The 24,620-nt window shown below is 41.9% G+C and overlaps 1 protein-coding gene across 7 annotated transcripts in view; it reads left to right on the forward strand.

The window, feature by feature from the left end:
* SYNCRIP (synaptotagmin binding cytoplasmic RNA interacting protein) overlaps positions 1-24,620 on the forward strand; it is a 41,915-nt gene that overhangs the window by 9,930 nt on the left and 7,365 nt on the right. For 5 of the 7 annotated variants that reach the window (XM_052781581.1, XM_052781582.1, XM_052781580.1 and 2 more), the window contains exons 2-10: positions 6,528-6,687; positions 7,565-7,683; positions 7,869-7,976; positions 9,704-9,817; positions 9,907-10,083; positions 15,163-15,298; positions 16,200-16,405; positions 21,454-21,603; positions 22,923-23,044. In XM_052781581.1, coding sequence (XP_052637541.1) covers positions 6,528-6,687; positions 7,565-7,683; positions 7,869-7,976; positions 9,704-9,817; positions 9,907-10,083; positions 15,163-15,298; positions 16,200-16,405; positions 21,454-21,603; positions 22,923-23,044 — 1,292 coding nt within the window. Of the gene's footprint in view, positions 1-4,812; positions 5,019-6,527; positions 6,688-7,564; positions 7,684-7,868; positions 7,977-9,703; positions 9,818-9,906; positions 10,084-15,162; positions 15,299-16,199; positions 16,406-21,453; positions 21,604-22,922; positions 23,045-24,620 lie in introns of those variants that run through there. The other 2 variants (XM_052781586.1, XM_052781585.1) reach the window with 2 other exon arrangements.

Here is a 24,620-nt window from a genome sequence, read left to right on the forward strand (position 1 = left end):
TTTACATGGAAAAAACTCCACTGTTTTGTGTGCCTGCAAAAATAGAGCGCTCTCCCACTCCTCTTTCAATACTTGCACATTAACCTATACTTATACATTGAATTCTACAGTGATTTGCTCTCAACCCATGGCTGAAAAACTGTGTTAAAATCCTCTAACTTAAATTAGAAAAAAGCTAAAGGTATTAATGGAATGTGAACTAAACTACCTTCTGCTGTTTCTGTTATGACTTTCTCTTACATACAATGTCAGCTCTGGAGTGTTTGATTTGGGGGGGATATACCTGTGCATGGAGGGGGGATGATGTTGACTGCAAAGAGGAGAAAGTAGTGATTGGTATTGGAAAGGATTTAAAAACATAGGTACTTTGCAGAAATAAGCAGTCCAATACCCTTTCTTTCACTGGCACTGTTGCTATAGCACAGCCATAAAGCAAAAGGGAGAGAAGCAGTTCAGAAAGAAGTTGTTTCAAGACCTTCAGTCTATATATAAAATTCGACACCAGAAGAATTCCTGGAAGAGCCCCATTCCTCATCATTGCCAGGCTTGTTCTCTGCCCATTAATATCTGGGCAAATATTTAGCAGAATGCAGATGATTTCAACCCTGTACAGTGTCGAGTCTGTAGGAACAGAGTCCTCATCCATCTTGCAGAACTAGAAGAATTAAAAATCAGTGAAAAATTAGTTACTTTGGTTTTCAGATTCAGGAAAAATAAAAGTCTTTCCAAATCTTGAGAAAGAAACATCAATTAGTCAGTGGATAGAGTTGTATTTGTAAAGATCAGGATAATGAACCATATCACAGAATCCATCCATCTGCTCAGGCAGGGCCACCTAGAGAGGGTTGCCCAGGACCATGCCCAGATGGCTTTTGAACATCTCCGAGGATGGAGACAACCCCCCTGGGCAACCTGTGCCAGTGCTTGGTCACCCTCCCAGTGAAAAAGTGTTTCCTGATGTTCCAAGGGAACCTCCCGTGTTTCAGTTTGTGCCCATTGCCTCTGGTCCTGTGAACCACAATCACTAGATTTGCAAACACCTTCTTTGCTGCTTCTGTTTTCCTGACTTAGTTGGAAGAAGTGAAGTGTTTGAAGAGTTAGCAGGGTCAAAATTAGAGGCTTAGAAATAGTTTAAATAAATGGGGGAATAATCTTGATTTTATTTTAATTTGTGCTACCCCTGCCTAGTTTTGGAAAAGTGAGAAGATGCACAAAGGATGTAACTGGAAAGAATGTTAAAAGAAAATACTACCATTACTTAAGTTTAGTCTTCCTTTGCTGAAATCATGTGACAATTTTAGACTGTAAGTTACTTTTTAGAATGGAAGAACTCTCAAATCTGCATATTAAAGTATAAGACTGTGCCCTTCAGTCATATATGAAAAGCTTTCTCTTGAAGAAAATTTCATATATCTGATTCATCTCTTTTGGTTAATTTCTGACTTGCATTTTTCTCTTAATAGGGACAAGCCTTGTATTTTGTTAACTCAACCCACCTTTAAAGACACAGAGCCTCTGACTGATAGAATGAACAAATTAAACAGACTTCTAATTAAACAGGTATTTCTCCAAATAGTCTTATTTTACCAAGGATCTCACAGGGCAAGTAGGCCAGCGGCCAGCTGTGCACTACATGGAATAAACTGCAGACTGCAGTCCTTTCCTGAAGTTAGGTATCCTTACAATATACAGATACATTAACAACTTGGCAGTCTTACCAAGGAGGCTAAGGGCTAGGAATGGGTTGGAAAACGTATTGCTGAGAAACCCCAAGAGTGGCTGAATCATTTCAGAATTGTGCTTGTTTTCGTTACTGCAAGCAGTGACATTTGCTGTATGACCAGAGTGATCCGCCCCTCTAAAACTGTAGCTGATGCGTTTCATAGCTCAAGTATGGCCAATTCTATAGCTGAGCCTAAATTTCCAATGCATGCACACCTGGGACAGGCTAATGCCGTGCAATATTAATAGGCATTATAGACACTGAAGGTAAGATTTCCTGTTGAGTCTCCTAGATTTTCATTCATTTAGGGTATAATTCTTTATCTGTACATAAGTAGCTCAAAAACAAAAATTAGACTTTTAATTTTATAGTCAAATTAAATTTATTTTTCACTGCTTTATCTGTGCAACTTTGTAGTTGGTCCTGTTTATAATCACTGCTTTTACCGTGGATGTGCTGGGGAGGCTCAGACACCCAGCTCTGGCTTCAGTGGGGCTCTGCAGTGCTTACAGTTGGACTAGAGGCAGGCAAGTGTTCCATATTCCAGGAAAATTTAGGAATTAACACAACTTTCATTATCATGGGAAGCTGTCAAACTTTCAGTTTCACTGCACGTGCCTCCGTGTAAATCCAAGTAATCAGGTAAGTGCCTGCAAATGTTCTTGGCAGGGTATTTTTTCCATAGGTATTATACATGATTCAAAAAAAAGAAGACAACGACTCATTTTATGATTTCGTGGAACTTTTCCTGGGCATACCGCTTTTGTCTTTGCCCTACTGATATTAGGGCTAATAACTGAGCTATATTTAGAGAAACTGCCTGTCAGACTCTTTGCTTCCTCCTTTCTACATAAAATTTCAAAGGATCAAATAGATGCAACTCAGACTTTGGGTCAGCTGTGATTTTACATAAGGGTGCAAATCTGTTCACTGCATTTATCCTAGTTTTTTTATTGTTTTTACTTCCATTTTATGGAGGAAAAGGAAAGTGCATAAAAAGGTTTCCCTGTAAAAATGGGCCTAAAAGTGGGAATTGCTTTCTCAGGAGCTTGCCACTTGCAGTTAGTCAGATCCACTGGCTGAGAATTTTAATGAAACATTTTTCACTGTTTTCATTAGTTCCAGGGAACAAATTCAGTTATGAAATTTAGATATTACTCTGTCTCACATCTGTAAACACCTTCTGTAAACTTCTGAAAATAACATGTTTCGGTGCAGTGTTTTCAACTGAAAAATGCTCTCCAAATTTGTTTTTATTACTCATTGCCCAGCTGATAGCTGTGTTTTTGGAGAAAGTTAGATTTTCGAAGGGTGTGAAATATTCACACTTTTATAAAGTATATGATTAAAAATACCGCACAAGTTTTCACTAAAAAATAGCTTTTCTTTTACTCAAATTGTATTTCCAGATAGTTTCATTTTTAAAGATTTTTTTAAACACAGAGGGGAAAGTCTGAGTAAAAATTTTTAATGACACTTCCAGATTATAAAGTAGCTGGAATATTTGATAGCGTACAGCTGCCTTGTATTTGTTGCTCTTTCAGACTAACCTGTGGAGTGGTTCAGGTTTTAATGAAGCCTTGCTGCTTCAAGTACTTGAAGAGATTTTTCTTGTCTCACTGAATACCAGTTGTATGTTTCACATACTTGCACAGCAGCATGGGAGTATTTGTTGACAGTGAACTAACCTTGTAATTGTCTGTGCTTGCTCCACTGTGCAGGCTTAATTATTTTTAAAACATTGGGAGATACGCTGAAGGTGTTTGGCTGGGCTAAGGGGCAGCAGCCGTCGGGTCAGCTTGTCGCTGAGCTGCCTTTGAGGAAGTGAGTAATGCTGTGTGTGCCTTCCTGCCTTCGTTTCGCTGTCTTTATCTGGAGTGAACAGGTCTGGCAGAGCTTAGCAGGTCGGTTTTCAGGCTTCTCGTCTGAGGTCTGCGAGACGCGTTAGGAACTGGAATTCAGAAGCGTGCGACGAGGATCCCCAGCAAGGGACCTGCGCCTGACGACGCCGTGTGGCGAGACCCACCTTCTCCTGCGGCCAGCACCAGAAAGTTAAATCGCCAACGAGCGGACGCTCAGAGGCTGGTTGTGGGGAAAAGGCCTCGTTTCTCCGGGCTCGCTGTGGCATTTCGGCCGAGCTGCGCGACGCCCGAGCCCGCCCCGCCGACCACCGCCCGGGCCCGTTTAACGGCGGGTTGGCCGCAGCGACCGAGGGAAACTCCCGTTCCCCTTGGAAAAGCGCTCCCTCCGCACGGTCGCCACAGAGGGCCGGTGTGGAGAGCCCGCCTGAGCGGGGCGGGGTGGGGGGGGAGCCCCGGGCGCCCCTGAGGGAAGGGGCGCGAGGCGCCTCCCGTCTCCACAGCGGGGACGCCGAGCGCGGCTGCGGCGGGAGCGGAGCGCTGCCGGGCTGGCCGGCAGCCACACAAAGCGCCGCTCTTCCCCCTCCCTTTGTCTGCGTGGCTTTGTCTCCGCCGTTCCCCCCACCCCCCTCCGCCCCGCCGCGGGCCGGGACTCCCCGCCTCCGGTCCGCGGCGGTCCCCTTTGTGCCACCTGCGCGCCGTGGGAACGACCGCTCGCCCAATCCCCGGCCGGCCCGGCGAGCCGCTCCGCCAGCGCCGCTTTTCGCGTGGTGCCCGCACAGGTGCAAGGGCGGCGCCGAAGGCGCCGGGGAAGGCCGGGCGCGCCCCGCACCTCGCCGTGCCGTCCCGTCCCGTCCCGTCCCCCCGCGGGGCCCGTCCCGCCGCTGCCACCGCCTCCTCCTCCTCCTCCTCCTCCTCCCCCTCTCCCTCTCGGCAGCGCGCCCCTGCTGGCTGACGCTCCACCCGGGCGGGAGGGAGAGGGCGGCGGGCGCGCGCGCGCCGCTCCGCATGGAACGCAAAGCGCGTAAAGGGCACGGAGGGGAGGGCAGGAGACGGCGCGCGCGGGCGCGTGCGTGCGTGAGGGCGGGGCGGGCGCGCGCGCGGGCAGCCCGGCGGGCGGGGCGAGGCGATAACCCTTGCGGAGCTGCCTGGGAGACCCCGGGTTTGGGGCTGCGCCAGCGCGCGCGGCGCCTCCTCTTCTCCCCCCCCCCGCCCCCCCCCCGCTCCCCCCCCCCCCCCCCCCCGAGCCGAGTGGAAGGGGCTGGGGTTGGTGCCAGCAGCGGCGTGAGCGCTCGAGCGGCCGCCATTTTACGCCAGCTCCAGCACACTGTCCGGACACACCGAGGGAGCGGAGAAGGGGGGCAGCTCCTCAGCACGCCGAGCCGCTAGCCGCGCCCCGAGCCCCTTCGCACGGCGTTTCACCCCCGCAGCGACAGGTCAGGCGCTGGGCGCCGGCGGGCAGGCCGGCGGGCTCGGGCTCGGGCTTGGGCTTCGGCGCGGCTCGGAGCGGCGGCAGCCGCCCGCGGAGCGGGGTGGGAAGCGGGCCGGGGCAGGGCCGGGCCGGGCCAGGCGGCAGAGGGGCTTGAGGCGGCGGAGGGGAGCCGGCGGGCGGGGCGGGAGGCGCACGCTGGGGCCCTGCAGCGCTGTCGGGCCGGGGCCCGGCTGCCAGGCGCTGCGCGATGGGTGGAGGAGCTGGCTGCCTTCGTGGCCGCTGCTGTCGGGCGGGGGGCGGCCGGGCTGGGCCGGTGCCCGCGCGCTAGGCCCGGCGGCTGGCCGGCGCTGGGGAGGCGGCGGCGGCCGGGGGGGACCCGGGCCGTCCCCGCGCGGGGCGCGTGGCTCTCGCCTCATTGTCCTGCCGGCTCCGCCGCTCCATTCATTGCCCGTGAGGGGCCGGGCCGGGCCGGGCCGGGAGGGAGCCGCGACCTCGATGCCCGGCGTGTGCGGGGGGGGGGGGGGGGGGGGGGGGCGCTCGGGTCTGGCGTGTCCCCGGTCACGTCGTGAGGCGGTGGGCGGCGGGCAGCGGCCTTTCCCGGCCGGGAGACGGGGCTGGCGGCGGGCCCCTGCATTGTTTCGGGGAGAAGTGTGGCTGGGGGGGGTGGCGGCGGCGGGGCCGGGAGGCGACGCGAGCTCCTGGCCGAGTGGTCAAATCGGGCCCGGGGTGTTGCAACCGCTCTCCGGGGGGAATAGGGTGAGAGGTGGGGAATGGCTGGGGCTTGGGGTGGGGGGGAGCCGCTCCTCCTGCGGGAGTGTGGCGGGGAGGGGGGGAAGTCGGTCACTGGAGGAAGTTGTAGGACATCTGAACGCACAGAGCACGTGTTTCCATCGGGCTCATGGCGGCTGCCGCTGCTGCCGCCGCCGCCGCCACCGTGGGTGGGTGCGGACTGGGAAGAGCGCTTTGTTCCTCTCGCTTGCCCGGCCGACACCGGAGCGGAGGCGGGAAGGGATCCCGGCCGCGCCTGGGGCCTGGAGAGGCGGCTCGCTCCGGGGGGCAGCGAGTTTGCAACGGGAGGTGGAGGCAGCAGCGGGTGTCAGTGACGGTATCGCGGCAGCGGCGGCTGCATGTGGCAGGTTTGCTCTTCCTCCCACCCCCGCCATTGGCTTCTTGCTCCATTTCTAACTTGTTCAGAGCCTCTTAGGGAGTGTGTTAGAGAGATGGAGAGAGGGAGGTGAGTCAGAGTGTCTGGCTGGGTTGTGTAAAACCTGCAGTGAAAGCTACCCCACCCCCGCTAGGCAGTGGTGTTAGGGCTTTCCTTTGTGTTAGTGCTTCTTTTGAGGAATTTTGTGCGTCTTCCAAAGCCAGAAAGTATCAGGGAAGTGGTCTACGGTTATTATTTTCTTTTTTTTTTTTTTTTCTTAAGAATAGGTCAGTCTGTTGCATGTATTGTCACTTGAATTGTTCTTGAAGATATTTTAGCTTAATTATGATGCTTATTGCATTTGAACAGATATCTGGAAACATGGCTACTGAACATGTTAATGGGAATGGTACTGAAGAGCCCATGGATACTTCTGCTGCAGTTACCCATTCTGAGCATTTCCAGACATTGCTTGATGCTGGTTTACCACAGAAAGTTGCTGAAAAACTAGATGAAATTTACGTTGCAGGTAAGATGTAACACTTGCAAAACCACACTTACAATATTTTATTGGATTCTGCTGTCTTTGGGCTAAAATAGCAACTTTTTGTGGTTTCCAAAAGTATGGGAACTGCAGTCTTACCAAAATCTGTGGATGTTTTCAATTCAGTGCTTTAATTCGTCGTAGTATTTTTCAGAGAAGAGTCTTGGGCCAGGCCACTTGGGCTGAGGGGTGGGAAGGAGGAGAAGTATGCAGGTGACCATAGCAACAGCTGGAATAGGCAACAGATGACTTTTTTTAGGAGGAGTAGGTGATGTGGTCTTTGTGCATCTTTTACAGTAGTTGTAGGTAACTGTAAGTAACTGAAGCCTTGGTATTCATCTTCTCATGTAAATGATAATTCGTGACATTGCATTTGGGCTCATGGATGCAAAGGTTATTGTATTGGTTCTCTCAGACATGGTAATAGCTAGCATTTCTTAAGCTTGATTTTTTTGGATTGTGGTGGTCACTTTCAGTGCTGCAGTTTATTTGTCTTTATAGTCTTCTCAAAATGTACCAGGGTACCATTGCTAGGCAAGCTAAGTCAGGTTTTGATAGATCCTTCTGAATTCAGCTTCAAGATACTGAAAATAAACTTGGCCCGTGTAACATCTGGGTTTCACAGAAGTCATAAATACAGTAACTGTTAATCTTAACTTTTTTTTTTACTTTTTTTGATTAAAAAAAGGTTAAGTACACTTAAATATTTTCCTTTAAGAGTACTAAGTAATTTATTAGGTATAGTAACTTACGTTAATCAGTGATTGATTTAGGGGTCACTGAAATGTGTTAGATGTGTTAAATGTGGTTAAACAAAGGTTACTGCCCAAATATAATTAGTAATTTTTTTTCTTTTCTCTAGGGCTAGTTGCACATAGCGATCTAGATGAAAGAGCTATTGAAGCTTTAAAGGAATTCAATGAAGAAGGTGCATTGGCAGTGCTTCAGCAGTTTAAAGACAGTGATCTCTCACATGTTCAGGTAATGTTAAGCAATTTAGAATATAATGTTGAGGAGTAAACTGCAAGTTGATTGGCAAGAGGTTTGCTTAAGTCTCTTCAGTGATCCATATGCGATACGTAAAATGAGCATGGTATTAGTTCAGGGTAAAATTAGATTCTGGCTTGTCATGTTTTCAGACCTGAAGATTAATATATCTTTTGCAGAACAAAAGTGCCTTTTTATGTGGAGTCATGAAGACATACAGGCAGAGGGAAAAACAGGGGACCAAGGTGGCAGATTCTAGCAAAGGACCAGATGAGGCAAAAATTAAGGTATGTGCCTAAAAGATAAAAGTTATGCTGCTGTCTGTGGTGTTTCAAAGCTGTTGTGACAGATACCTTGATTCTTTTGGAACTGTGCTTTTCTTAAAAAGGCTATTTTAGATTATTTGTCATTACTGAAAGCTGTCACTTGCATTTTTGTCTTACACCTCTTCCTCTTTAAGAGGAAGGTTAATACGCTCTTAATTACTGGAACTGAATGTATATAAAAGTGAAAAAGATTTGACAGTTTGCTTTATGTCTAGTTGAGATAGTTATACTATTTCACAGTTAAAAGTTTTTGGCAACTTGTCAGCATAGATCTTTGAGTTCAGAATGCATAACTTCAGCTGCTGGTGGTTTTTTGTTTCTTTTTTGTGCTTCTCTGTTTTTTTCTTCAGTTCGGATTTAGAACAACTCCACAATAGGGAGGAGATACCCCATGTGTCTGAAAAAACAGACTGTAATGGATTTAGGATTTAGCCCACTTCTTATGACATAATTGCTGTTCTCATAAACTGTACCCCAAACTGTCTTAGTAATGGACATGTTATTTCTTGGACCGAGTCCTCGGCTAGCAAGAGACTCCTGTCTCAAGAGTTAGGCATACTATGATTTATTTTAAAATTCTGTGATTAGCAACTTTGGTAAAGCTTAAGGAAGTGAAAACAATTTAAGCATGCTTAGTTGATGTCTTAAAAAGCGAGAGAATCTTTCATCTTTGACTTTTCATGTGTAAAGTGCAAAATGAACCTGATATATATTACAAATGACTGTGCAGCTTGTGAAACTAGAAAATCTTTTTTCTCCTGACTTTGAGGCTGAGATGCCATTAATTATAAATTCAAAAAAACTGATATAATTTTTTGTCACTACCACATAAAACAACAATAATATGAGGTCTTTGTTTACTAACTTAAAGTAGCATAGCTTTTATTGCTGATGGCTATAGCATTTTAAATAATTTTGCAATTTTCCAGTTGTGAAATTACTAAGTCTTGATTATAATTAGGCTTGTTTAATGTGATGTTTCTTTGTGTGTAGAGTTGGTTTGTCTTTGTACAAAATTATTAAGAAAGACTAATTTCAGAGGAGTTTCTCATTATGTATTTGCATACTGAATTTCATCTAGCATTTTAAATTGGTAGTATATCTGTAACTGTATGCAGTGATTCTAGTGAGGATCAGTTGTACTGGGATGCTGTATGTGCCCACAAGGAATTTGGGGGTGGGGGGAGAGGACAGGAGAAAGGAGTAGTACTACCACTTCAGTGGCTGGATACCCGAAGCAGTCAGTACAGTGTTCCAGGGGTGTAAGCACTTAAACATGTGTTCTTTAACTTCACACTTATGAGTAATCTCATTAAGTGAAGGGAACTCCTGTGCATAAATGTTGGCAGGATTGGACATGCCAAAACAAGAAGTGGCTCAGACTAAGATCTTTCTAATTAAAGGGAAGCTTGCTATTCTATTACTTGGCCTTTTTTTTGTATGAAAATGAAGGAATTGGGAAAACTATGTGAATCTCTAATTTTCTAACAGTATTTCTTTACCTGATAGTTCTAATAATTGTTTTGCAAGTTTCTTGTTGAAGTATTAGCAGTAGATTTGTTTGCCTGTGGGAGTTTCAGAGCAGTAAAGTTTAAGAGGAATTATAAGCATGTCTGTCTGTCAGTGAAGTGCATCTAAACTATCTTAATTTGTATATGATTTTAAAATTTTAAGTTTCTTACTTGAAGGCACTCTTGGAGAGAACCGGCTACACTCTTGATGTGACTACTGGACAGAGAAAGTATGGTGGACCTCCTCCAGAGTCTGTATATTCAGGACAACAACCTTCTGTTGGTACAGAGGTAAGAAGAAGGAGATGTTTATGTAGATGTATTCTTATTCATTGGAAGTATTTTTTTTTTATAAACAACACTCTGTATGTCTGTTGTAGATATTTGTGGGCAAGATTCCAAGAGACTTGTTTGAAGATGAACTTGTTCCATTATTTGAGAAAGCTGGCCCTATATGGGATCTCCGCTTAATGATGGATCCGCTAACTGGTCTAAATAGAGGATATGCTTTTGTCACTTTTTGTACTAAAGAGGCAGCTCAGGAAGCTGTTAAACTGGTAAGTTTTCTTACTTGGACTTTTTTTTTTTTTTTTTTAAGAACACTAGCTGGCTTATAAGCAGTTGTCCTGATCCTAATGCTTAAGATGAAACTGTCATTGTTAGATCACTTCATAAATGCCCACTAGGTGTTTTTAAATATTTCCACATTGTGTATAAATTTTTACTGGCTGTATTAGGGACGGGGACGGGAAACCGATGCACTGCTCTTTGGTCCAGTTAGATGAGCCCTTATTATTAACAAAAGTTGTATTAGCAGTAGTGGCTTCTTGAGCTGTCTGCATCTGGATGAGTTTTGGGGAGAAGTGGTGTCTGGGCTGCTGTGGTACAAGGGAAGTGTTGGTCAGGTTGTTTGCGATTTCTCATTTGCTTGTGCACCAGCAGGGGGCCCCGTGCTGGAAAAATGCTCCTGAAGTCACAGAATTTCGTAAGATACTTCAGATGGGAAATAATCACTCTTGAGTTTTAAGGTCTGTTCTGTGCACTGCAGCTGACTGGAAAAAGTCGTAAATCCTGCCAGGTTAAAGAACATTGCCTCCGTTTTACACAGAGGTGTGAAATAGTTTGATATAAGGAATAGGCTACTCTTAATAAGCTTTCCAGCTTTTATGCATGAAGTATCCATCACTAAAAAAGAGGGGGGGGAAGAAATGCCACCCTGATCCTTGCACTGCTCCTTTGTTTTCCCAGTGAAGTTGAATTTGAATTTTTTAGTACTACATCGATATGGCCAAGATCAGTGTGCGGTATGACCCTCAAGAGTGCTAACCGTACTCACTCTGAGGTGTACTGATACGGTATTAATATAGTAGGGTTAAAATCTCTTGTTTTGTAGTTAGGTACATCTTAAACCATCAAGATACCCTATTGACATATTACTAATGTAAGTCGGTTGGTGGAGGCAAATCAAGCTGAAGATGGGAATGTGTTCTGAAAAAGTCTAGAAATGTCTACAAAAGCGCACGTACAGAAATCTCTGGTATATGCTGTTCAGCTTTTTAAATAAGAACAGCTGGTATTCCTGTGCACAGTCCAAATATACTGAGGATAACTGTGTATACCTCTTTGTACTTTCATTGTCAACCTAGCTATTTATATGGTGTGTGAACTCTTTAAGAGTTAATGCACATGACTTAGCAAACAGTGAATCAAATCAAATATGTTCTCAGAGGCACCTAGTAAATGAACAAAAAGAAGTTTTTCTTCACTTAGCTGGATTTTGTTTAAAGGCAGCACGCTCTGAAAAGTAATTCAGGTTGTGTTTCCATAAAAGTAACATCAGATCCTAGCCTCAGTCTTCCACTAAATGATAGAAAGGAAGGAGGTACTTAGTGTCCGTTTATATCTCATCTTTGTTATGCAGTGTGTTGTTTTTCAGTTAAATGGCAACTGAGTGTAACAGTTGAGAAGCATTGCGATTGATGGGGCAGTTTTTCAGCCTTCCTGCTAGCCTATTTGAGGGCAGGGTTAGTTTTAAATTGGATCCTGTGGCATTTTTCAGCTTTTGAATGGTTTCAACCATAGTTGGCTGGCTAGTTTGTTGTATTATAAGTTTCCCAAGTTGTCTAGGAGTGATTTGCAGAGGTACTAGCAAAACATGGCTGTAGAGCTCAGTTGAAAATTGCAGGTCTATCACTTGTATTAGTTACACATGCGTGGGAGAGGCTGCTGAAAGACCTCTTAGAAATGCTGAACCCTTGGTCCCAGCAATTTTAATATCCTAGTATTTTGACAGGTGGTGTTCTTTTTGATACTACCTGTAATCTTCTGATGTGTATACAACTTATTTCCCAGCTTTCTAGACTCCGTGGGATAGGGGTGGTTCTCTCATTTCCCATCTTCTTCCCAGAGGTTTGGTTTTTTTTTTTGTTTTTTTTTTTTTTTTTTAGGACTCTGTGAAGTATAGTAAAAATGAGAATAAAAATCTCTGCATTGCCTGTAGGCTTCTGAGTAATAAGAGACAGCTGTGAGGTTTTGTCAATACCCAAACTGCAGCAGAGAATAAACTGACCTGTCTTCAGGCTCTTGCAGTTGGTGTAACATATTTTGCATACAATTCATATTTGTGTGGCTGTTTTACCATCCACAGTCGTTATAACAACTTAATGTAAAACTGGACTAAAATTTTTTGATAAACTTGATGTTAACTTACCCTGTTCATTAACCAGAAGAAATCTTGCAATTTAAAAGGTTGAAGCCTTGATTTTGTTTATGCATATGCATTTTTAAGTCACTTAAAGGGAAGAATTCCCTAAATTGTGTTTGAAATACTTCTGGGGCTGTGCTTGAGACAAAAATGGAGTGATGCTATGGCCTGATACTGAGAAGACTTCCAGATATGAACAGTAGTTAATATTATGCCCAGAACTTAATCTAGTGTGGTTAACCCTCACTGGTTAAGTAGAAATGACATCTCAGATGTTCACACAAGCACTGCCTACCAGAAGTCTGACTTCATTTTTTTTTAACCCTAGACACTTTTTTCCCGTGTTCCCAGACACTTGTTTACCTGTGTTTATCTTCTGTTTTTATGCTGTTTTGAGTTAAGAACTATAACTCCAGTTGTATTCTTTTGTACACAAGTTCAATTCTCCCTCCTATTTCATATGAAGTTGTTAGATTTCAGTTTTTCAAAAGATTCCTGAGTGATTAAGGTTACTGTAGACACATACAGGATAAATACTTGTGAGGTGAAGCTCGTAGGAAAACATACTGAAAACTATAGTAGCATACGGTGTATTTTTGAGTAGAGCAAGTGTAAGTTTGATCAAGTTGCAGGTACACGTGCGTTATGCAAATATGCCCCTTAAGCAGTTTGCCAGCTATGTGCAGCAGTACAACTTGCCATTTGCTGCTGGAAATAAGCTAAAATTGCTCGTGAAAGTTTAAGTGGATAAAATGACAAGACAGACCTTATGCATACTTAGACTTGTTTGTGAGTAGGTTCTTGCATAACTTAGCAAAAAAAAAAAAATCTATCATGCTGTCTAGAGGGTAGTAATATCTCTGTTACTAACTTTGGGCATTGATTCAGTGGTGACAGGAGGGGGAAGCAGTATGCTGACATAGCTAATCTGGTAGCCTGACTGTTTTGGCATTTTACCCAGATCATGATTTGGGCCTGTTCATGTCTAATCTAAGTTTACAGATGGTATGCAAGCTATTTACCTAAAACCCACCAACTTTATATTCAAGAGCACCTAATTCAAGACTGTTTTCTCTATGTTAAGAGAAACATACAATGAAAAGTAGTAGTTAATATATTGTACTAAGAAAAAACTACTAGGAGCTACTGTCAGTGTGGAATTGCAATATGGTAGAGTATTTTAATTTTTTTTAAGTTACGAAATACTCCTTTGTTGCCAGGAGTTGTACGAGAGGCTCTCCTTGGATTAAATGCGTAGCCAAACTTTGTTCGTAGACTTAAACAGGAACAGTCGGATAATACCTTCTATTATCCATGTAGAATAGAATATTTCAGTTGGAAGGGACCAGCAACAATCATCTAGTCTAATTGCCTGGCCACTTCAGGGCTGACCAAAAGTTAAAGTATTATTATTAAGGGCATTGTCCAAATGCCTCTTAAACGCTGACAGGCTTGGGGCATTGACCATCTCTCTAGGAAGCCTGTTCCAGTGTTTGACCACCCTCTCAGTAAAAGAATGCTTCCTAATGTAAAGAAATGTTTCCTCATGTACACTTAAGTTAATGAAGAATCAGTTTGTCTTGTTTCCAGATTAATAAACTGTCAGCTTCTTTAAGGGATTTTTTCTTTTGAGCTAATGTAATCTGTCTCTTCATTAATGTGTGTAAGTCTGTTTATTAGTGATCATAATACATACAGTCTTCCTGTGCAGCTGTTTCTTACTTTAAAATCAACTGTTCCTCTGCCACATGGTCAACAGATATGGATATAGAAGTCTTTTACTGTATCCTGCTGTGTTTTGAGACATAATTAGTTGGGAAGGTGCCACTCCAGATCCCATTCACATGTACAGTTCTCCTTTTAGCTCGCTTCCGGTGCAGTTGTCTAGCTTTGAAAGTTTTCAGTGATGTAGTTTTAGTTTGCAGAAGATAAATAAACACCTTCACCCTGATTTTGGTGCAAAAAGCAAGAAGGGGTGTGGGAGAACTTGCTTATGCAGGAAGGTTTACCACTGAACACAAAATAACTCAGAATAAATAGCTAGATTAAATTATAAAAAGCTGTCCTGCTACTTATCAATAAGATGTTGACCACAAAATGCATTTTCCTAGCTAAAGAACTGTCTGTTCCAGGGCTTCCAGTTGGAAAGGGGTTGATGTACCACCAGTTGACCTCCCTGCTGCTTATTTGGATGATGCATGTCTGTGTCTGCATCTCAGTGAAAGGCATTTTTTATCAACAGATGTCTACAGTAATACTTTTTTTTTTCCCCTTAAACTGCTGACTTGTTCAGGGTGTCTTCTAAACAATCTGTTATGGGAGAAGCATTTGCACAGAAGTCTTAGGATTTCAAGTCAGTAGAAGGTTGTTCTTGCTGTTTACTATTTTTACATGTATAATCTATGTGCTTTGGAAAGTATTTGCCAATTGCTCTTGCACATTTTGTGGAGAAGACCTGATCGTGGCTCTCTTTCTTTTGTTAACTATGGAACTTTAGAAGGGAATCTGACTTCAATTGTAATGCCCATCTTGTATTATACACAAAGCAAGAATTCATAGATAGAATCTGTAGAGGAACTTGCATTTTCTTCCTGCACTGTTGTGAAGGGAGAAGCCTTGACCTTAATGACTTGGACATAAGATTTACCTTTCATGGTTCTACATGAAAAACTCTCTAAAGAAACATGTATTAAGAAAGAGGCTTGAACATGAAGGGAAGAATAATTGTTGGCTGAAATTGCGGAGATGTCTTAGCATGGGTATACTTCAGACCAGTTGAATATGTATTGTAAGAATGTGTTAAGTTCCAAAGAATTTAATATGTTACTTAATGCTTTGTTTGCAGAAGTAAAATATTTGGTATGCTGCTGTTGGAGGGGAGTGAAAATTACCTATAATATAACTGATGATTGTCCAATTATTTTTCTTTCAGTACAACAACCATGAAATTCGTTCTGGAAAACACATTGGTGTATGCATCTCTGTTGCCAATAATAGGCTTTTTGTTGGTTCTATTCCTAAAAGTAAAACCAAGGAGCAAATTGTTGAAGAATTTAGCAAAGTAACAGGTAAGTCAATAACTGTGTTTTGTAGAGGTGGAAAGATGTCAAACATGATCAGTGATGAACTCTCTTCACCATCTTTTGGCTTATGGTTGAATGATGATGAATCCAAACGAAGACCACTCAGCATTTGTCCTGACTTTCAGGCGTTTTATTTTTTTTAGAACTTGTTATGCTGAGGACTGAAATACTTGTGATTAGACTAGATGTGTGGTTCCAAGTTTTACCTAGAGAATGTGTGTAATGTTTAAAAAACCCCCAAACATTCAAAGAAATAGATGGTTAATTATTTCAATACTAATGGATGTTTTAAAACTTTTCAAGGCAAAACTGAAGCAGGTTGGAGAACATAATAGTTCTGTGCTTTAGAATTCTTAGTGATTCGATAAGGAGGTAATGGCATATAAACTGGGAAAGGTAACATTTGATGGCTTTCTCTATTGCTGAGTGATGTACTTCAGATTGCTTGGAGCAACACTGGAACTTCAAAGATGTCTTAAAATCATGCAAGTTTGATCTCTTGTTGTTTAGACATTCACGGAAAAAAACCTCATGCTGATGAGTGGTGTGACTTAGGGGTTTGAGAGAAGAACTGACAAAGCACAACTTTTGGCTGCCCTTATCTCTTCTCCATTTAGTTAGAGGAAAGGTAGTCTTCCATAGTGACTAAACTTTCTTCATGTAATACAAATGGAACCTAAGGTGGGATAGTCTAATGTCTCTCTTTGAAAATGTTAGTCTTAAAGGTAGGGAAGTCTCATTATGTGCATGGTCTCAAAAGTGTAGTGTGTTCGTACTTTCTTGGAACCACTTGTCAGATGCATGCTTACCAGAAAGATAATCCCTACTTTATAATACAAATTCATGAATTTAAGCCTTAACAAATAAATATTTTGCTTAATTTCAGAGGGTCTTACAGATGTCATATTGTATCATCAACCTGATGACAAGAAAAAGAACCGGGGTTTCTGTTTCCTTGAATATGAAGATCACAAAACTGCTGCTCAGGCCAGACGTAGGTTAATGAGCGGCAAAGTGAAAGTTTGGGGAAATGTTGTTACAGTTGAATGGGCTGACCCTATAGAAGACCCAGATCCTGAAGTCATGGCAAAGGTAATAAAGCTGTAAGGGAACCATAATACATTTAAAGTGCCTTGTTCCAAAGTAAATAACTTCCTGACATTAGCCTAAGTTTAAATAGCATCTTTCAGCCTTCCTGACAGAGATGTTGTAGGTGAGATGATAAAAATATGAATACACTCTAGAACTGATGTGAATTTTAAAGCTCTGTTGACTGATGTTATTTTGTGCTCCTAAGGCTGAACGTTGAACATAATTCTTGCCAAAATGACACATAGGCCTGATGTACTTAGTTCTCATCTGGAAGTGGTGGTGGTGACTCCAAAAGTTAAAATGGTTTTGTAGCTTAATATTTGGAGGGATGGAAATCTAGATACACTCACAGAACAAGCCTTAATTCTTTTTAACCCTGGAACTTTGTTTATCACTTCAGAATTGGAACATGTCAGCAAGATGCACGAATGTGTTTTCAGAGTTGCATTTAGCAGTTACTTCTGAGAAGTTAGGCAATTACTTTGTGTTTGGAACTCTGTATCTTTATTTTTAATTTTGGGGGGAGTTAATTCCTTAAAATACTAAGACTAGTAATATTTTGGATTTCAAATATTTCAGTAAAACTGAAGTCTGGACTGTTAACATTTTGAAGTACATTGTAGCAGTTGTTTTATGTATGTGTGTGATATTTTGCCAGAAACGAATTACCTGAATTTTTTTCCCATCAGATAATGCCCAACCCTGTCTTTTTCAGTTATGTTGTGTAGCTGAGTTGTTTAATGGAAACTCCTAGCTAGTCCATATCCTTATCTCTTTTTCTTTGCTTGCTTTTTGTTTGTGCTTTTGCTCTCATCTGAGACACATCACTTGCTGGAGTCCTGCTTTGATGGACCTAGTAAGATAGCTTGGCTGGGATCTCCTCTTTGGTGAGCCATAAGGGAAAAATGTTGGGGTGGGGGCTCGTTTTAGGGAAAAAGCTGCTTTTGTAATACAGGCAATACAGAAGCTTTTGGACTATCCTGTCTGCAGACTTTATTTTTCTTGCCCGGCATCATAGACTATCAGCAGCGGGGAAGAGTCTTGCAGGTAAAATTTGTTGAAGGTGGCACTTCCTAAATATGGTGGCCTATTTATCTGTTCAGCTTCTTGGCTCAAAAGAGAAGAGACCTAATCCAGCAAACTGTTAAAATAAATGAGCAGAAACTTGTGCTGACATGATTGAATAGATAAGCAGGAAGTGATAGGGGACATAATCAGGTATCTTTCCTAAGTAAGTTTACAGATGTGGGGAGTGAAAGGCTAAAGAAATTTAAAGCTTGACAGTGTTTGCCCCATTTAACGTACAGTTTTTTGAATGTGTCAATGCCTTGTATTGTTTTGTATTTAAAATGGGACATGAAAAGGGAAGAAACATAAATACAGAAAATGTGCAGATAATCAAATTGTATACTTCTTGTGCTAATATGCCACAGATAGGGCATGGAGCTTGGGTTGAAGATGTATGGAAAAGTGGGACTATGTGAATGAGAATACTGAAAAAGTAGACAGCATCTAGCTTGTGTCTGAAGGCAGAAGTTGAGACAAGCATTGGTGTCTGCCCTTTCTCGCTGGCTGTGTCCCTTAGTTTATTCTTGCAGCAGGGAAAGTATCTACTCCAGTCTTGCTTGCCCACTTACTGTACATTTGGAGAAACTCTGACCACATCTGGCACTTCTGGAAGTGTTAGATTTACTTCCTGTTGTTTATTGCTGTCTCTCTCCTAAGACAAAGAGCAGCTGAGCTGCTGCTGGAGTCAGTAACCTCCCAGATGTGAGCTGCAGGTTGACTGTCCATCGGGAGCAAAGAGAGAGCTATTGACCCTTGTCATCTTACACATTCCTGTGGTAGAAGGCTCTGGAGGAGTAGGAACAGGTTGCTTTATCAGGATAATTATCTGATTGGTGGTTTTCTTGTCAAGACTGCTAGAAAAGCAAGTCCATAAGAGCAAACTATGAGGAAGACAAATTCACTTTGTAGCCAGAAGGTGACCAGCATTGTTCTAAATACCTTGCAGAAGCAGCGTGTCATTTCATCAATATATGGACACCTACTAATTTAAATTTCTGAAATGTTTACTCGAGCCTTTTTTCCTTTCTCCTCTAGACTTTTGCTTAAACGTTGTGGAGAGTACTGTATGGATGCATACTTAAAATTTAAATGGGCTGTTACCTTAAATATGAAGTACCTTGAGCATGATGAGGTAGAAAGCTAGATTCTGAAGCTAGACATATGTGCTACAGGAGATGAGTGCTTGTACTGACAGATCAGAGTATAATTGGTTAAGTAATTGATGTCTGGTCCAAAGTGAACTTTTTTCCAACTTCAGTAGCTGTGTTGATAGCTTAATTTCTCCTGAGTGTTACTTTGATGCCTCTTAGACATGTAGTGCGGGTAAATTTCTTAATGTTTTACTGGATTTCTGTAGCATGGCTGAGGCTACAGAGGATGTTCTGGAGTGGCAGGTTAAGCAGCTAAATAAAGTCTTGCGCTTGTGGCTGCCTGGTAGATTACAGGACAGGAGACAGGGCTAGTAACCCTTGGAGAATGTGGTAATGAAGTCTGAAGTGTTTGTGCTGTAGGTAAGAGGAGGAAAAGGAGCAGATCCCAGAAGTTTTGGGGGTAGTCTAATCTTAAGCAGTTTTAAAAGTGAGTTCTGCCTTTATGACAAAATGCTGCTGCTGGGTATATTGCTTGTTAGATGTGAATTTACGGGTCCTTGGTGTTGCAGTCTATGAGCCTTAATGAAGATGGTGACTTTCTTCCCCCCCCCCCCCCCCCTTCCCTCTTTAGGTAGTAAAAATGGGTTCATCTTCTCTCAACCTACTCTTTAACCTGCCTCCTACCTTTGACATCTACCTTGACTGGTTCAGCTATGCTTTTAACCTGTAATATGACCAAAGGTGTTAAAAAATTTCAGCTGTTAGAGATTAATGGATTCATCTACACTGGAAAAAATTTATATAAGTTGCTTTTTGCTTCTTTAAAAAATGTTGTGTTAGTCATTGTAACAAAAAAGTGGTGATTTTTGAGGTTTTTGATCATGTCTAACACTGTCAGTCATTGTGGATTTATTAGTGAAGGCTATTTAGGATTCCTCATGAGATTCTAGTTTTCACCCTTTCCTAAAGTACAAGAGTAAGGAACATTTGATTGAAAGTTACCGTTTTTTAAATCCATTGATTACATCACAAAACTTCCTGTAACTGATTTTCATGAAATAAGGTTAAGGTAGCAATTAGGACAGTTTACTGAAAAGGGTTATTACATACGGGTTACAAGAAATAAAGATTGCTCTTGCCATCAAGGCATGTAGGAGAAGCTTAACACAGGACAGGAAGCAGCTTACCTCATGGAGCTGGCTATGACACTTAGCTCCTGAGAATTGGCAAGAGTAGCTATTGCCAAAGACTAGAGTTGGTACAGTGGTTCACATTTATGATCTGTAGTATCCCTTCTTCCAAACTCTGCATCTCATCCTAGTTCAGCTAGCGAGCGAGATGAAGATTTGTGGAAGTCTGTCCTGTTTATTTTTAACTTAATTACATAGTAATTCTTATAAAAAGGGTGTCTGGGTTTATTGAGTTCCTGTATGTGGTGGGAGTAGAGATTATGGCTCTGGTTCAAAAATCGAAGCATGCTTTATTTGATTCCTTCACACCCTGTGTTATTTGTGTTGACCTTCAGGGTTAGGAGTGGTAAGTCAGTGCTGCCACGTACAATGATGTTCCCATTGTGTCATCAGCTAATTTGAAACCACTAGTAGTGGAGGCGATGTGAACAGAAATTGCAGGTCTTTGCAGCTGATGTGCAGCTGCATTGTAGGAAGGTAAGACCGTGAGCTGCCTTTGGCAGTAGGAGGGGATTAGACTGTCAGCATGGTGGCAGTGTATGGAAGGGACTCTCCCCAAAAAGTCAAAGAGGCTTGTAAATTGTGAGAACCCATGGATGTCATCATGTAAACATGCTAATGTACAGTCACGTAGTGCAACCTCAGTGTGGATGCAAAGATGAGTCTTTGAATACTAACGGGTTGCTAATGTATGTGATTCCTGGTGTCCAGAGTACATTGTCTGCTATATTTAAGACTCTTAGTTTAAGCCTTTCTCAGACTGCTCTGTATTTCTTTTATCATAAGTAGTTGGTAGTTGATGAAACTTTATATTGATGACTTGGTTACTGTCAGGCAGTTAACAGGGCATATATCAACAGTTGAAAGATAACCAACCTCTCTGATCTTGTAAGCTGCATAGCAGTCTTTGTGTAGCTTAAGAGCTATATTGCATGCTTTAGAGAGCTGGGGAAGGGAATAGATTTTCAGAGTTACTTGGAGGTTCCTGTTCCTCAAGGGAAGGACACAGTTTGACTTGTGAGAAAGTCCAAGGGTGACTTGGCAGTGTCAGCCTTAGTATCCCCTTCTGTCTGCATTCTCTCTTCTAGCTGTGGCTTCAAGTCACTGAGTGCTCCTCAGGCAAGCACAGTCCTGATGCTAGGTATTTGGTGTAGCTGTAGCACAGGAAACACAAGGTAAGCAGCTTGAGAGCTGCAGGCCTGTAACCTCTGACCTAGATATTATAGTGATGACTGTTCTGCAAATACCTGAGCAAAAACCTGTCTAAACACTGAAATGTTTCGGTAAGTTAATTATTTTGTGTGTAACCAATTCTGGTTGCCTCCTTTCAAGTTTGAAAGTGTTCTGAGTTAAAAACTACTGCTGCTAGGATTCTTTTAAACATTAACACAAATTGGATTGACTTTCAGGATACTAATACTTACGTAATTATGTTTGAAAACAGATGTAGTATTTCTATCAGTCAGGGAATTTTGGAGCTAACTCATGCTGTATGAATATATAAATATACATACTCACATATATAAAATGCTGTACATAAAATGTAACGATGTTTTCAGTACTGCCAATAACAATGACTTGCAAAACTTCATTCAGTGTTTTGGAGTTAGATATACTTCTAAGTTTTGTTGTTTTTTTGTTTTTGTTTTTTTTTTTTTTGGTTGGGTTTTTTTGTGTTTTTTTGGTTTTTTGTTTTTAGGTAAAAGTTTTGTTTGTACGCAATCTTGCCAATACTGTAACAGAGGAGATACTAGAAAAGGCCTTCAGTCAATTTGGAAAGCTAGAGCGAGTGAAGAAGCTAAAAGACTATGCTTTCATTCATTTTGATGAACGGGATGGTGCTGTAAAGGTAAGTGAAGAGGACTGTAACTCTGTGTGTGTAAGTAGTGACTAAACATTTAGAAGCTGTATACTTCTTTTAACTTGAGAAAAAGCTCCTGGAGAAATCGTAACACATTGTCAGTGATAACTTTATCCTCTCTGGGTGTCTCCTAGGAAGATGCAGTTGCTAGCTTGAAAAGTGGGTCTTAGATGCACCTATCCTAAGTAATTCTGCTCATGAGTATCTAAGATAATCATACGTGTTATCATTTCAAACTGAAGTGCCAGAAGTTGAGTGACTCTTCTCACCAAATTATTGGGACAATCTAAAGCAGTTTATCTAGGGCAGGTGATAAAAACTTAGGTAATCTTTTTATTTTCCAGGGACAGAATGACTTCCTTTTTATGGTGTGGAATAAGCACCTTTTTCTTTTTGATGAGAGATGCTGGACAATTGACTAACTGTCATTCCTCGATTTTGCTAGCCCGGTCTTGGTGTTTTTTCTCCTGTCATCTGTTGTTAGGAAGGGGAAGTGTAATTCCTCTCCTGCCTGTAGTGTATCGTATTTTTTGTGTTCTGTGGGAAGATACAGGAGGATTCAGTTTTTCTTACTCATCCAGATGCCTTAAATCAGATGCTTAGGAAGATGATGGAAAGAGTCTTTTCATAGGATATGTATCCTGTCAAGGCTTAACTATGTAGAGTCCCTAAAAGTGGTAGAATCTTTAGGATTCCCCTGCTTGAATTTGACTTGTAGCAATTACTGTGACCCATGGGAATTGGACGTGTGTGTGTGTGTGTTAGCAGGGTTTTTGTTGTTTGGTTTTATTTTTTGGTGGTGCTGGTTTGTTATGGGTTTGGTTTTGTGGTTGGGATGAGGCTGTTAAATTCTAATTTTTGGCTTCTGGTTTAAAAAGGAAGTTACATTTATTTCAAGTAAAATAAAGGAATAAAAACATACTGATCTCTAGCTTTAGTAGTGTTTGTGTGTGTGTTGACATTAGAAATTTATTGCTGTATTGCAAAATCTGTACTTTCAGAGGACAGTTCTGTCACTTCATTAATTGAAACAGCTTGTAAAAATTGAAGCCTATTTACAGTTTTGAGTGGAAGGTTTCTCAACTGATAACATGCAGTCCTGGGTTTGAGAGCCAAGTTAAGAGGAAATGTGTAACTCTGGAACCTATGATACTATGTTGTCTGATTATTTTAAAATTTTTTTAGCTTTATATTGTTATTTTAGGTCTGGATAACAAATTTTAAGATGCATACTCTAAAAGATAGAATAAAATTAAAAACATCAGATATGCTTAGAAGTATATTTAAAGTCTGGTTAATTCCTTCAGGCAATGGAAGAAATGAATGGCAAAGATTTAGAGGGAGAAAACATTGAAATTGTTTTTGCTAAGCCACCAGATCAAAAAAGGAAAGAACGGAAAGCTCAGAGACAAGCGGCTAAAAATCAGATGTAAGTGTAAATGCATGCACATATGTTGTGTTACTTCTGAAAGACATGTACACTCCTACAGAATTGTAACTTCTGCGTATTTTAGTAGGTATGCTATAGTGTATACAGGTTTTCTGGCTTCCCTGAAAATGTTGGATTCATTTAAGTTTGAATTTTACTTAAGATCTAGTAGCGGTGTTGGTGAGAATTCAGGTACTGTTTTGCTCTGCTCATTGAGTGTGAGAGCACTGGAGGAAATGTTTGAATGTCATGAAATGTACACACTTCTCACTTTTTATTCCAAACTTCCATGTACTTCTGCACTGCTATGTCATGTGGACGAACTTAGCAACACGTGCTTCTCCCAGTGGGCTTAGCAGTACTGATACAGCCCCCCTGTTTAGTAAAGTAGCCACTGAAAGTAGGATCTTGACATTCTTTTTTGCCACTTCCGGAAGATGGATCTGCTTATGAAGCTTATAAACTCATACTAATAGAGATCTTGCACAAATAAATGCTGAATATGGGAGGGGGGGGGGAAGGCAAGGCATTTCTTGCTAGTGTGTTCTGCTTAATGTTCTCATGTGTTTTTCTTCTTGGATATCTTGTAGCTTTCCTAACCATCTTCCCTCCCCCACCTTATTTCCAAAAATAACTTCTGCTAGTGCTGCTGTGCAGCATCCAAGAAGACGGAATAGTGAGGTTACCAGATTAATACAGATCTCCAGATGGTGACCTACTGTACACATGGAATTGGTTAAGTTTGCCCTGCTTATAGTTCTCGTAACTTTCTTGGCCCTTTTGTTCTTCTTCCTTGGGCATCTGGTGTTACTGTGAAAAGTGGATTTCTTCTTTTTTCTTTTGCTTCTTTTCTATGCCAGGCAGGCCTTTTCTCTTCTGCTTAAATCTTTTGGTGATACAACTTTATTTCTTTCTGTATATTCTGTATCTTGGTAACACCACCATAAATACCTGTTTGTTCAATTAAAATATAAAATGCTGTTGAAAGTTGCACAGTTTGCCTCTCAACACAGGCAGTTGTCTGCACGGTTGTGTTGTCTCTGGTTGGAGATACGTTTTCTCTCACTAAATTTGAGTAATACTAAAAAAAAATTCTCATACTGCATTATACAAACAGTTTTTCTAGCTTGGTATTCAAGATCTAGTAATTGCCCATTTCCGGTGATGAAAAGGAAGATTTTTCTTTAAATGCACTTGTCAGTTGTAATGCTATGTGATTTTCTTTTCCCCCCACCCTCCCAACTGTTCTCTACAGATTATCTGAGACCCAGATTTATTACTTCTGGATAGCATGCATGTATTTATAACACTGGAAGTCTTCTGGCATGCGTCACCTCTAATATTAATATGCTGTATGTTATCTGCATCCCTGCCCCCTTTATTGTTTAAGATGTGCATGTCTCATTGTGTGGAGGTAGGTAAAGTAGGGCTGCCTCTCTTGCCTCTTCTAGTCAGAGGTATGGTAATGCCACTTGTTCAGTTCTTTGTGGTTCTTTCATTTGGGAATTCTCCATGGTCCTTTATTTTTCTGAGCTGTTAAGGCAGTAGGAAGGGAGCTAGTTTGATTAAACTCTAG

The sequence above is a fragment of the Harpia harpyja genome, chromosome 3 (genome assembly GCF_026419915.1).
Source record: "Harpia harpyja isolate bHarHar1 chromosome 3, bHarHar1 primary haplotype, whole genome shotgun sequence".
Lineage (NCBI taxonomy): Eukaryota > Metazoa > Chordata > Aves > Accipitriformes > Accipitridae > Harpia > Harpia harpyja.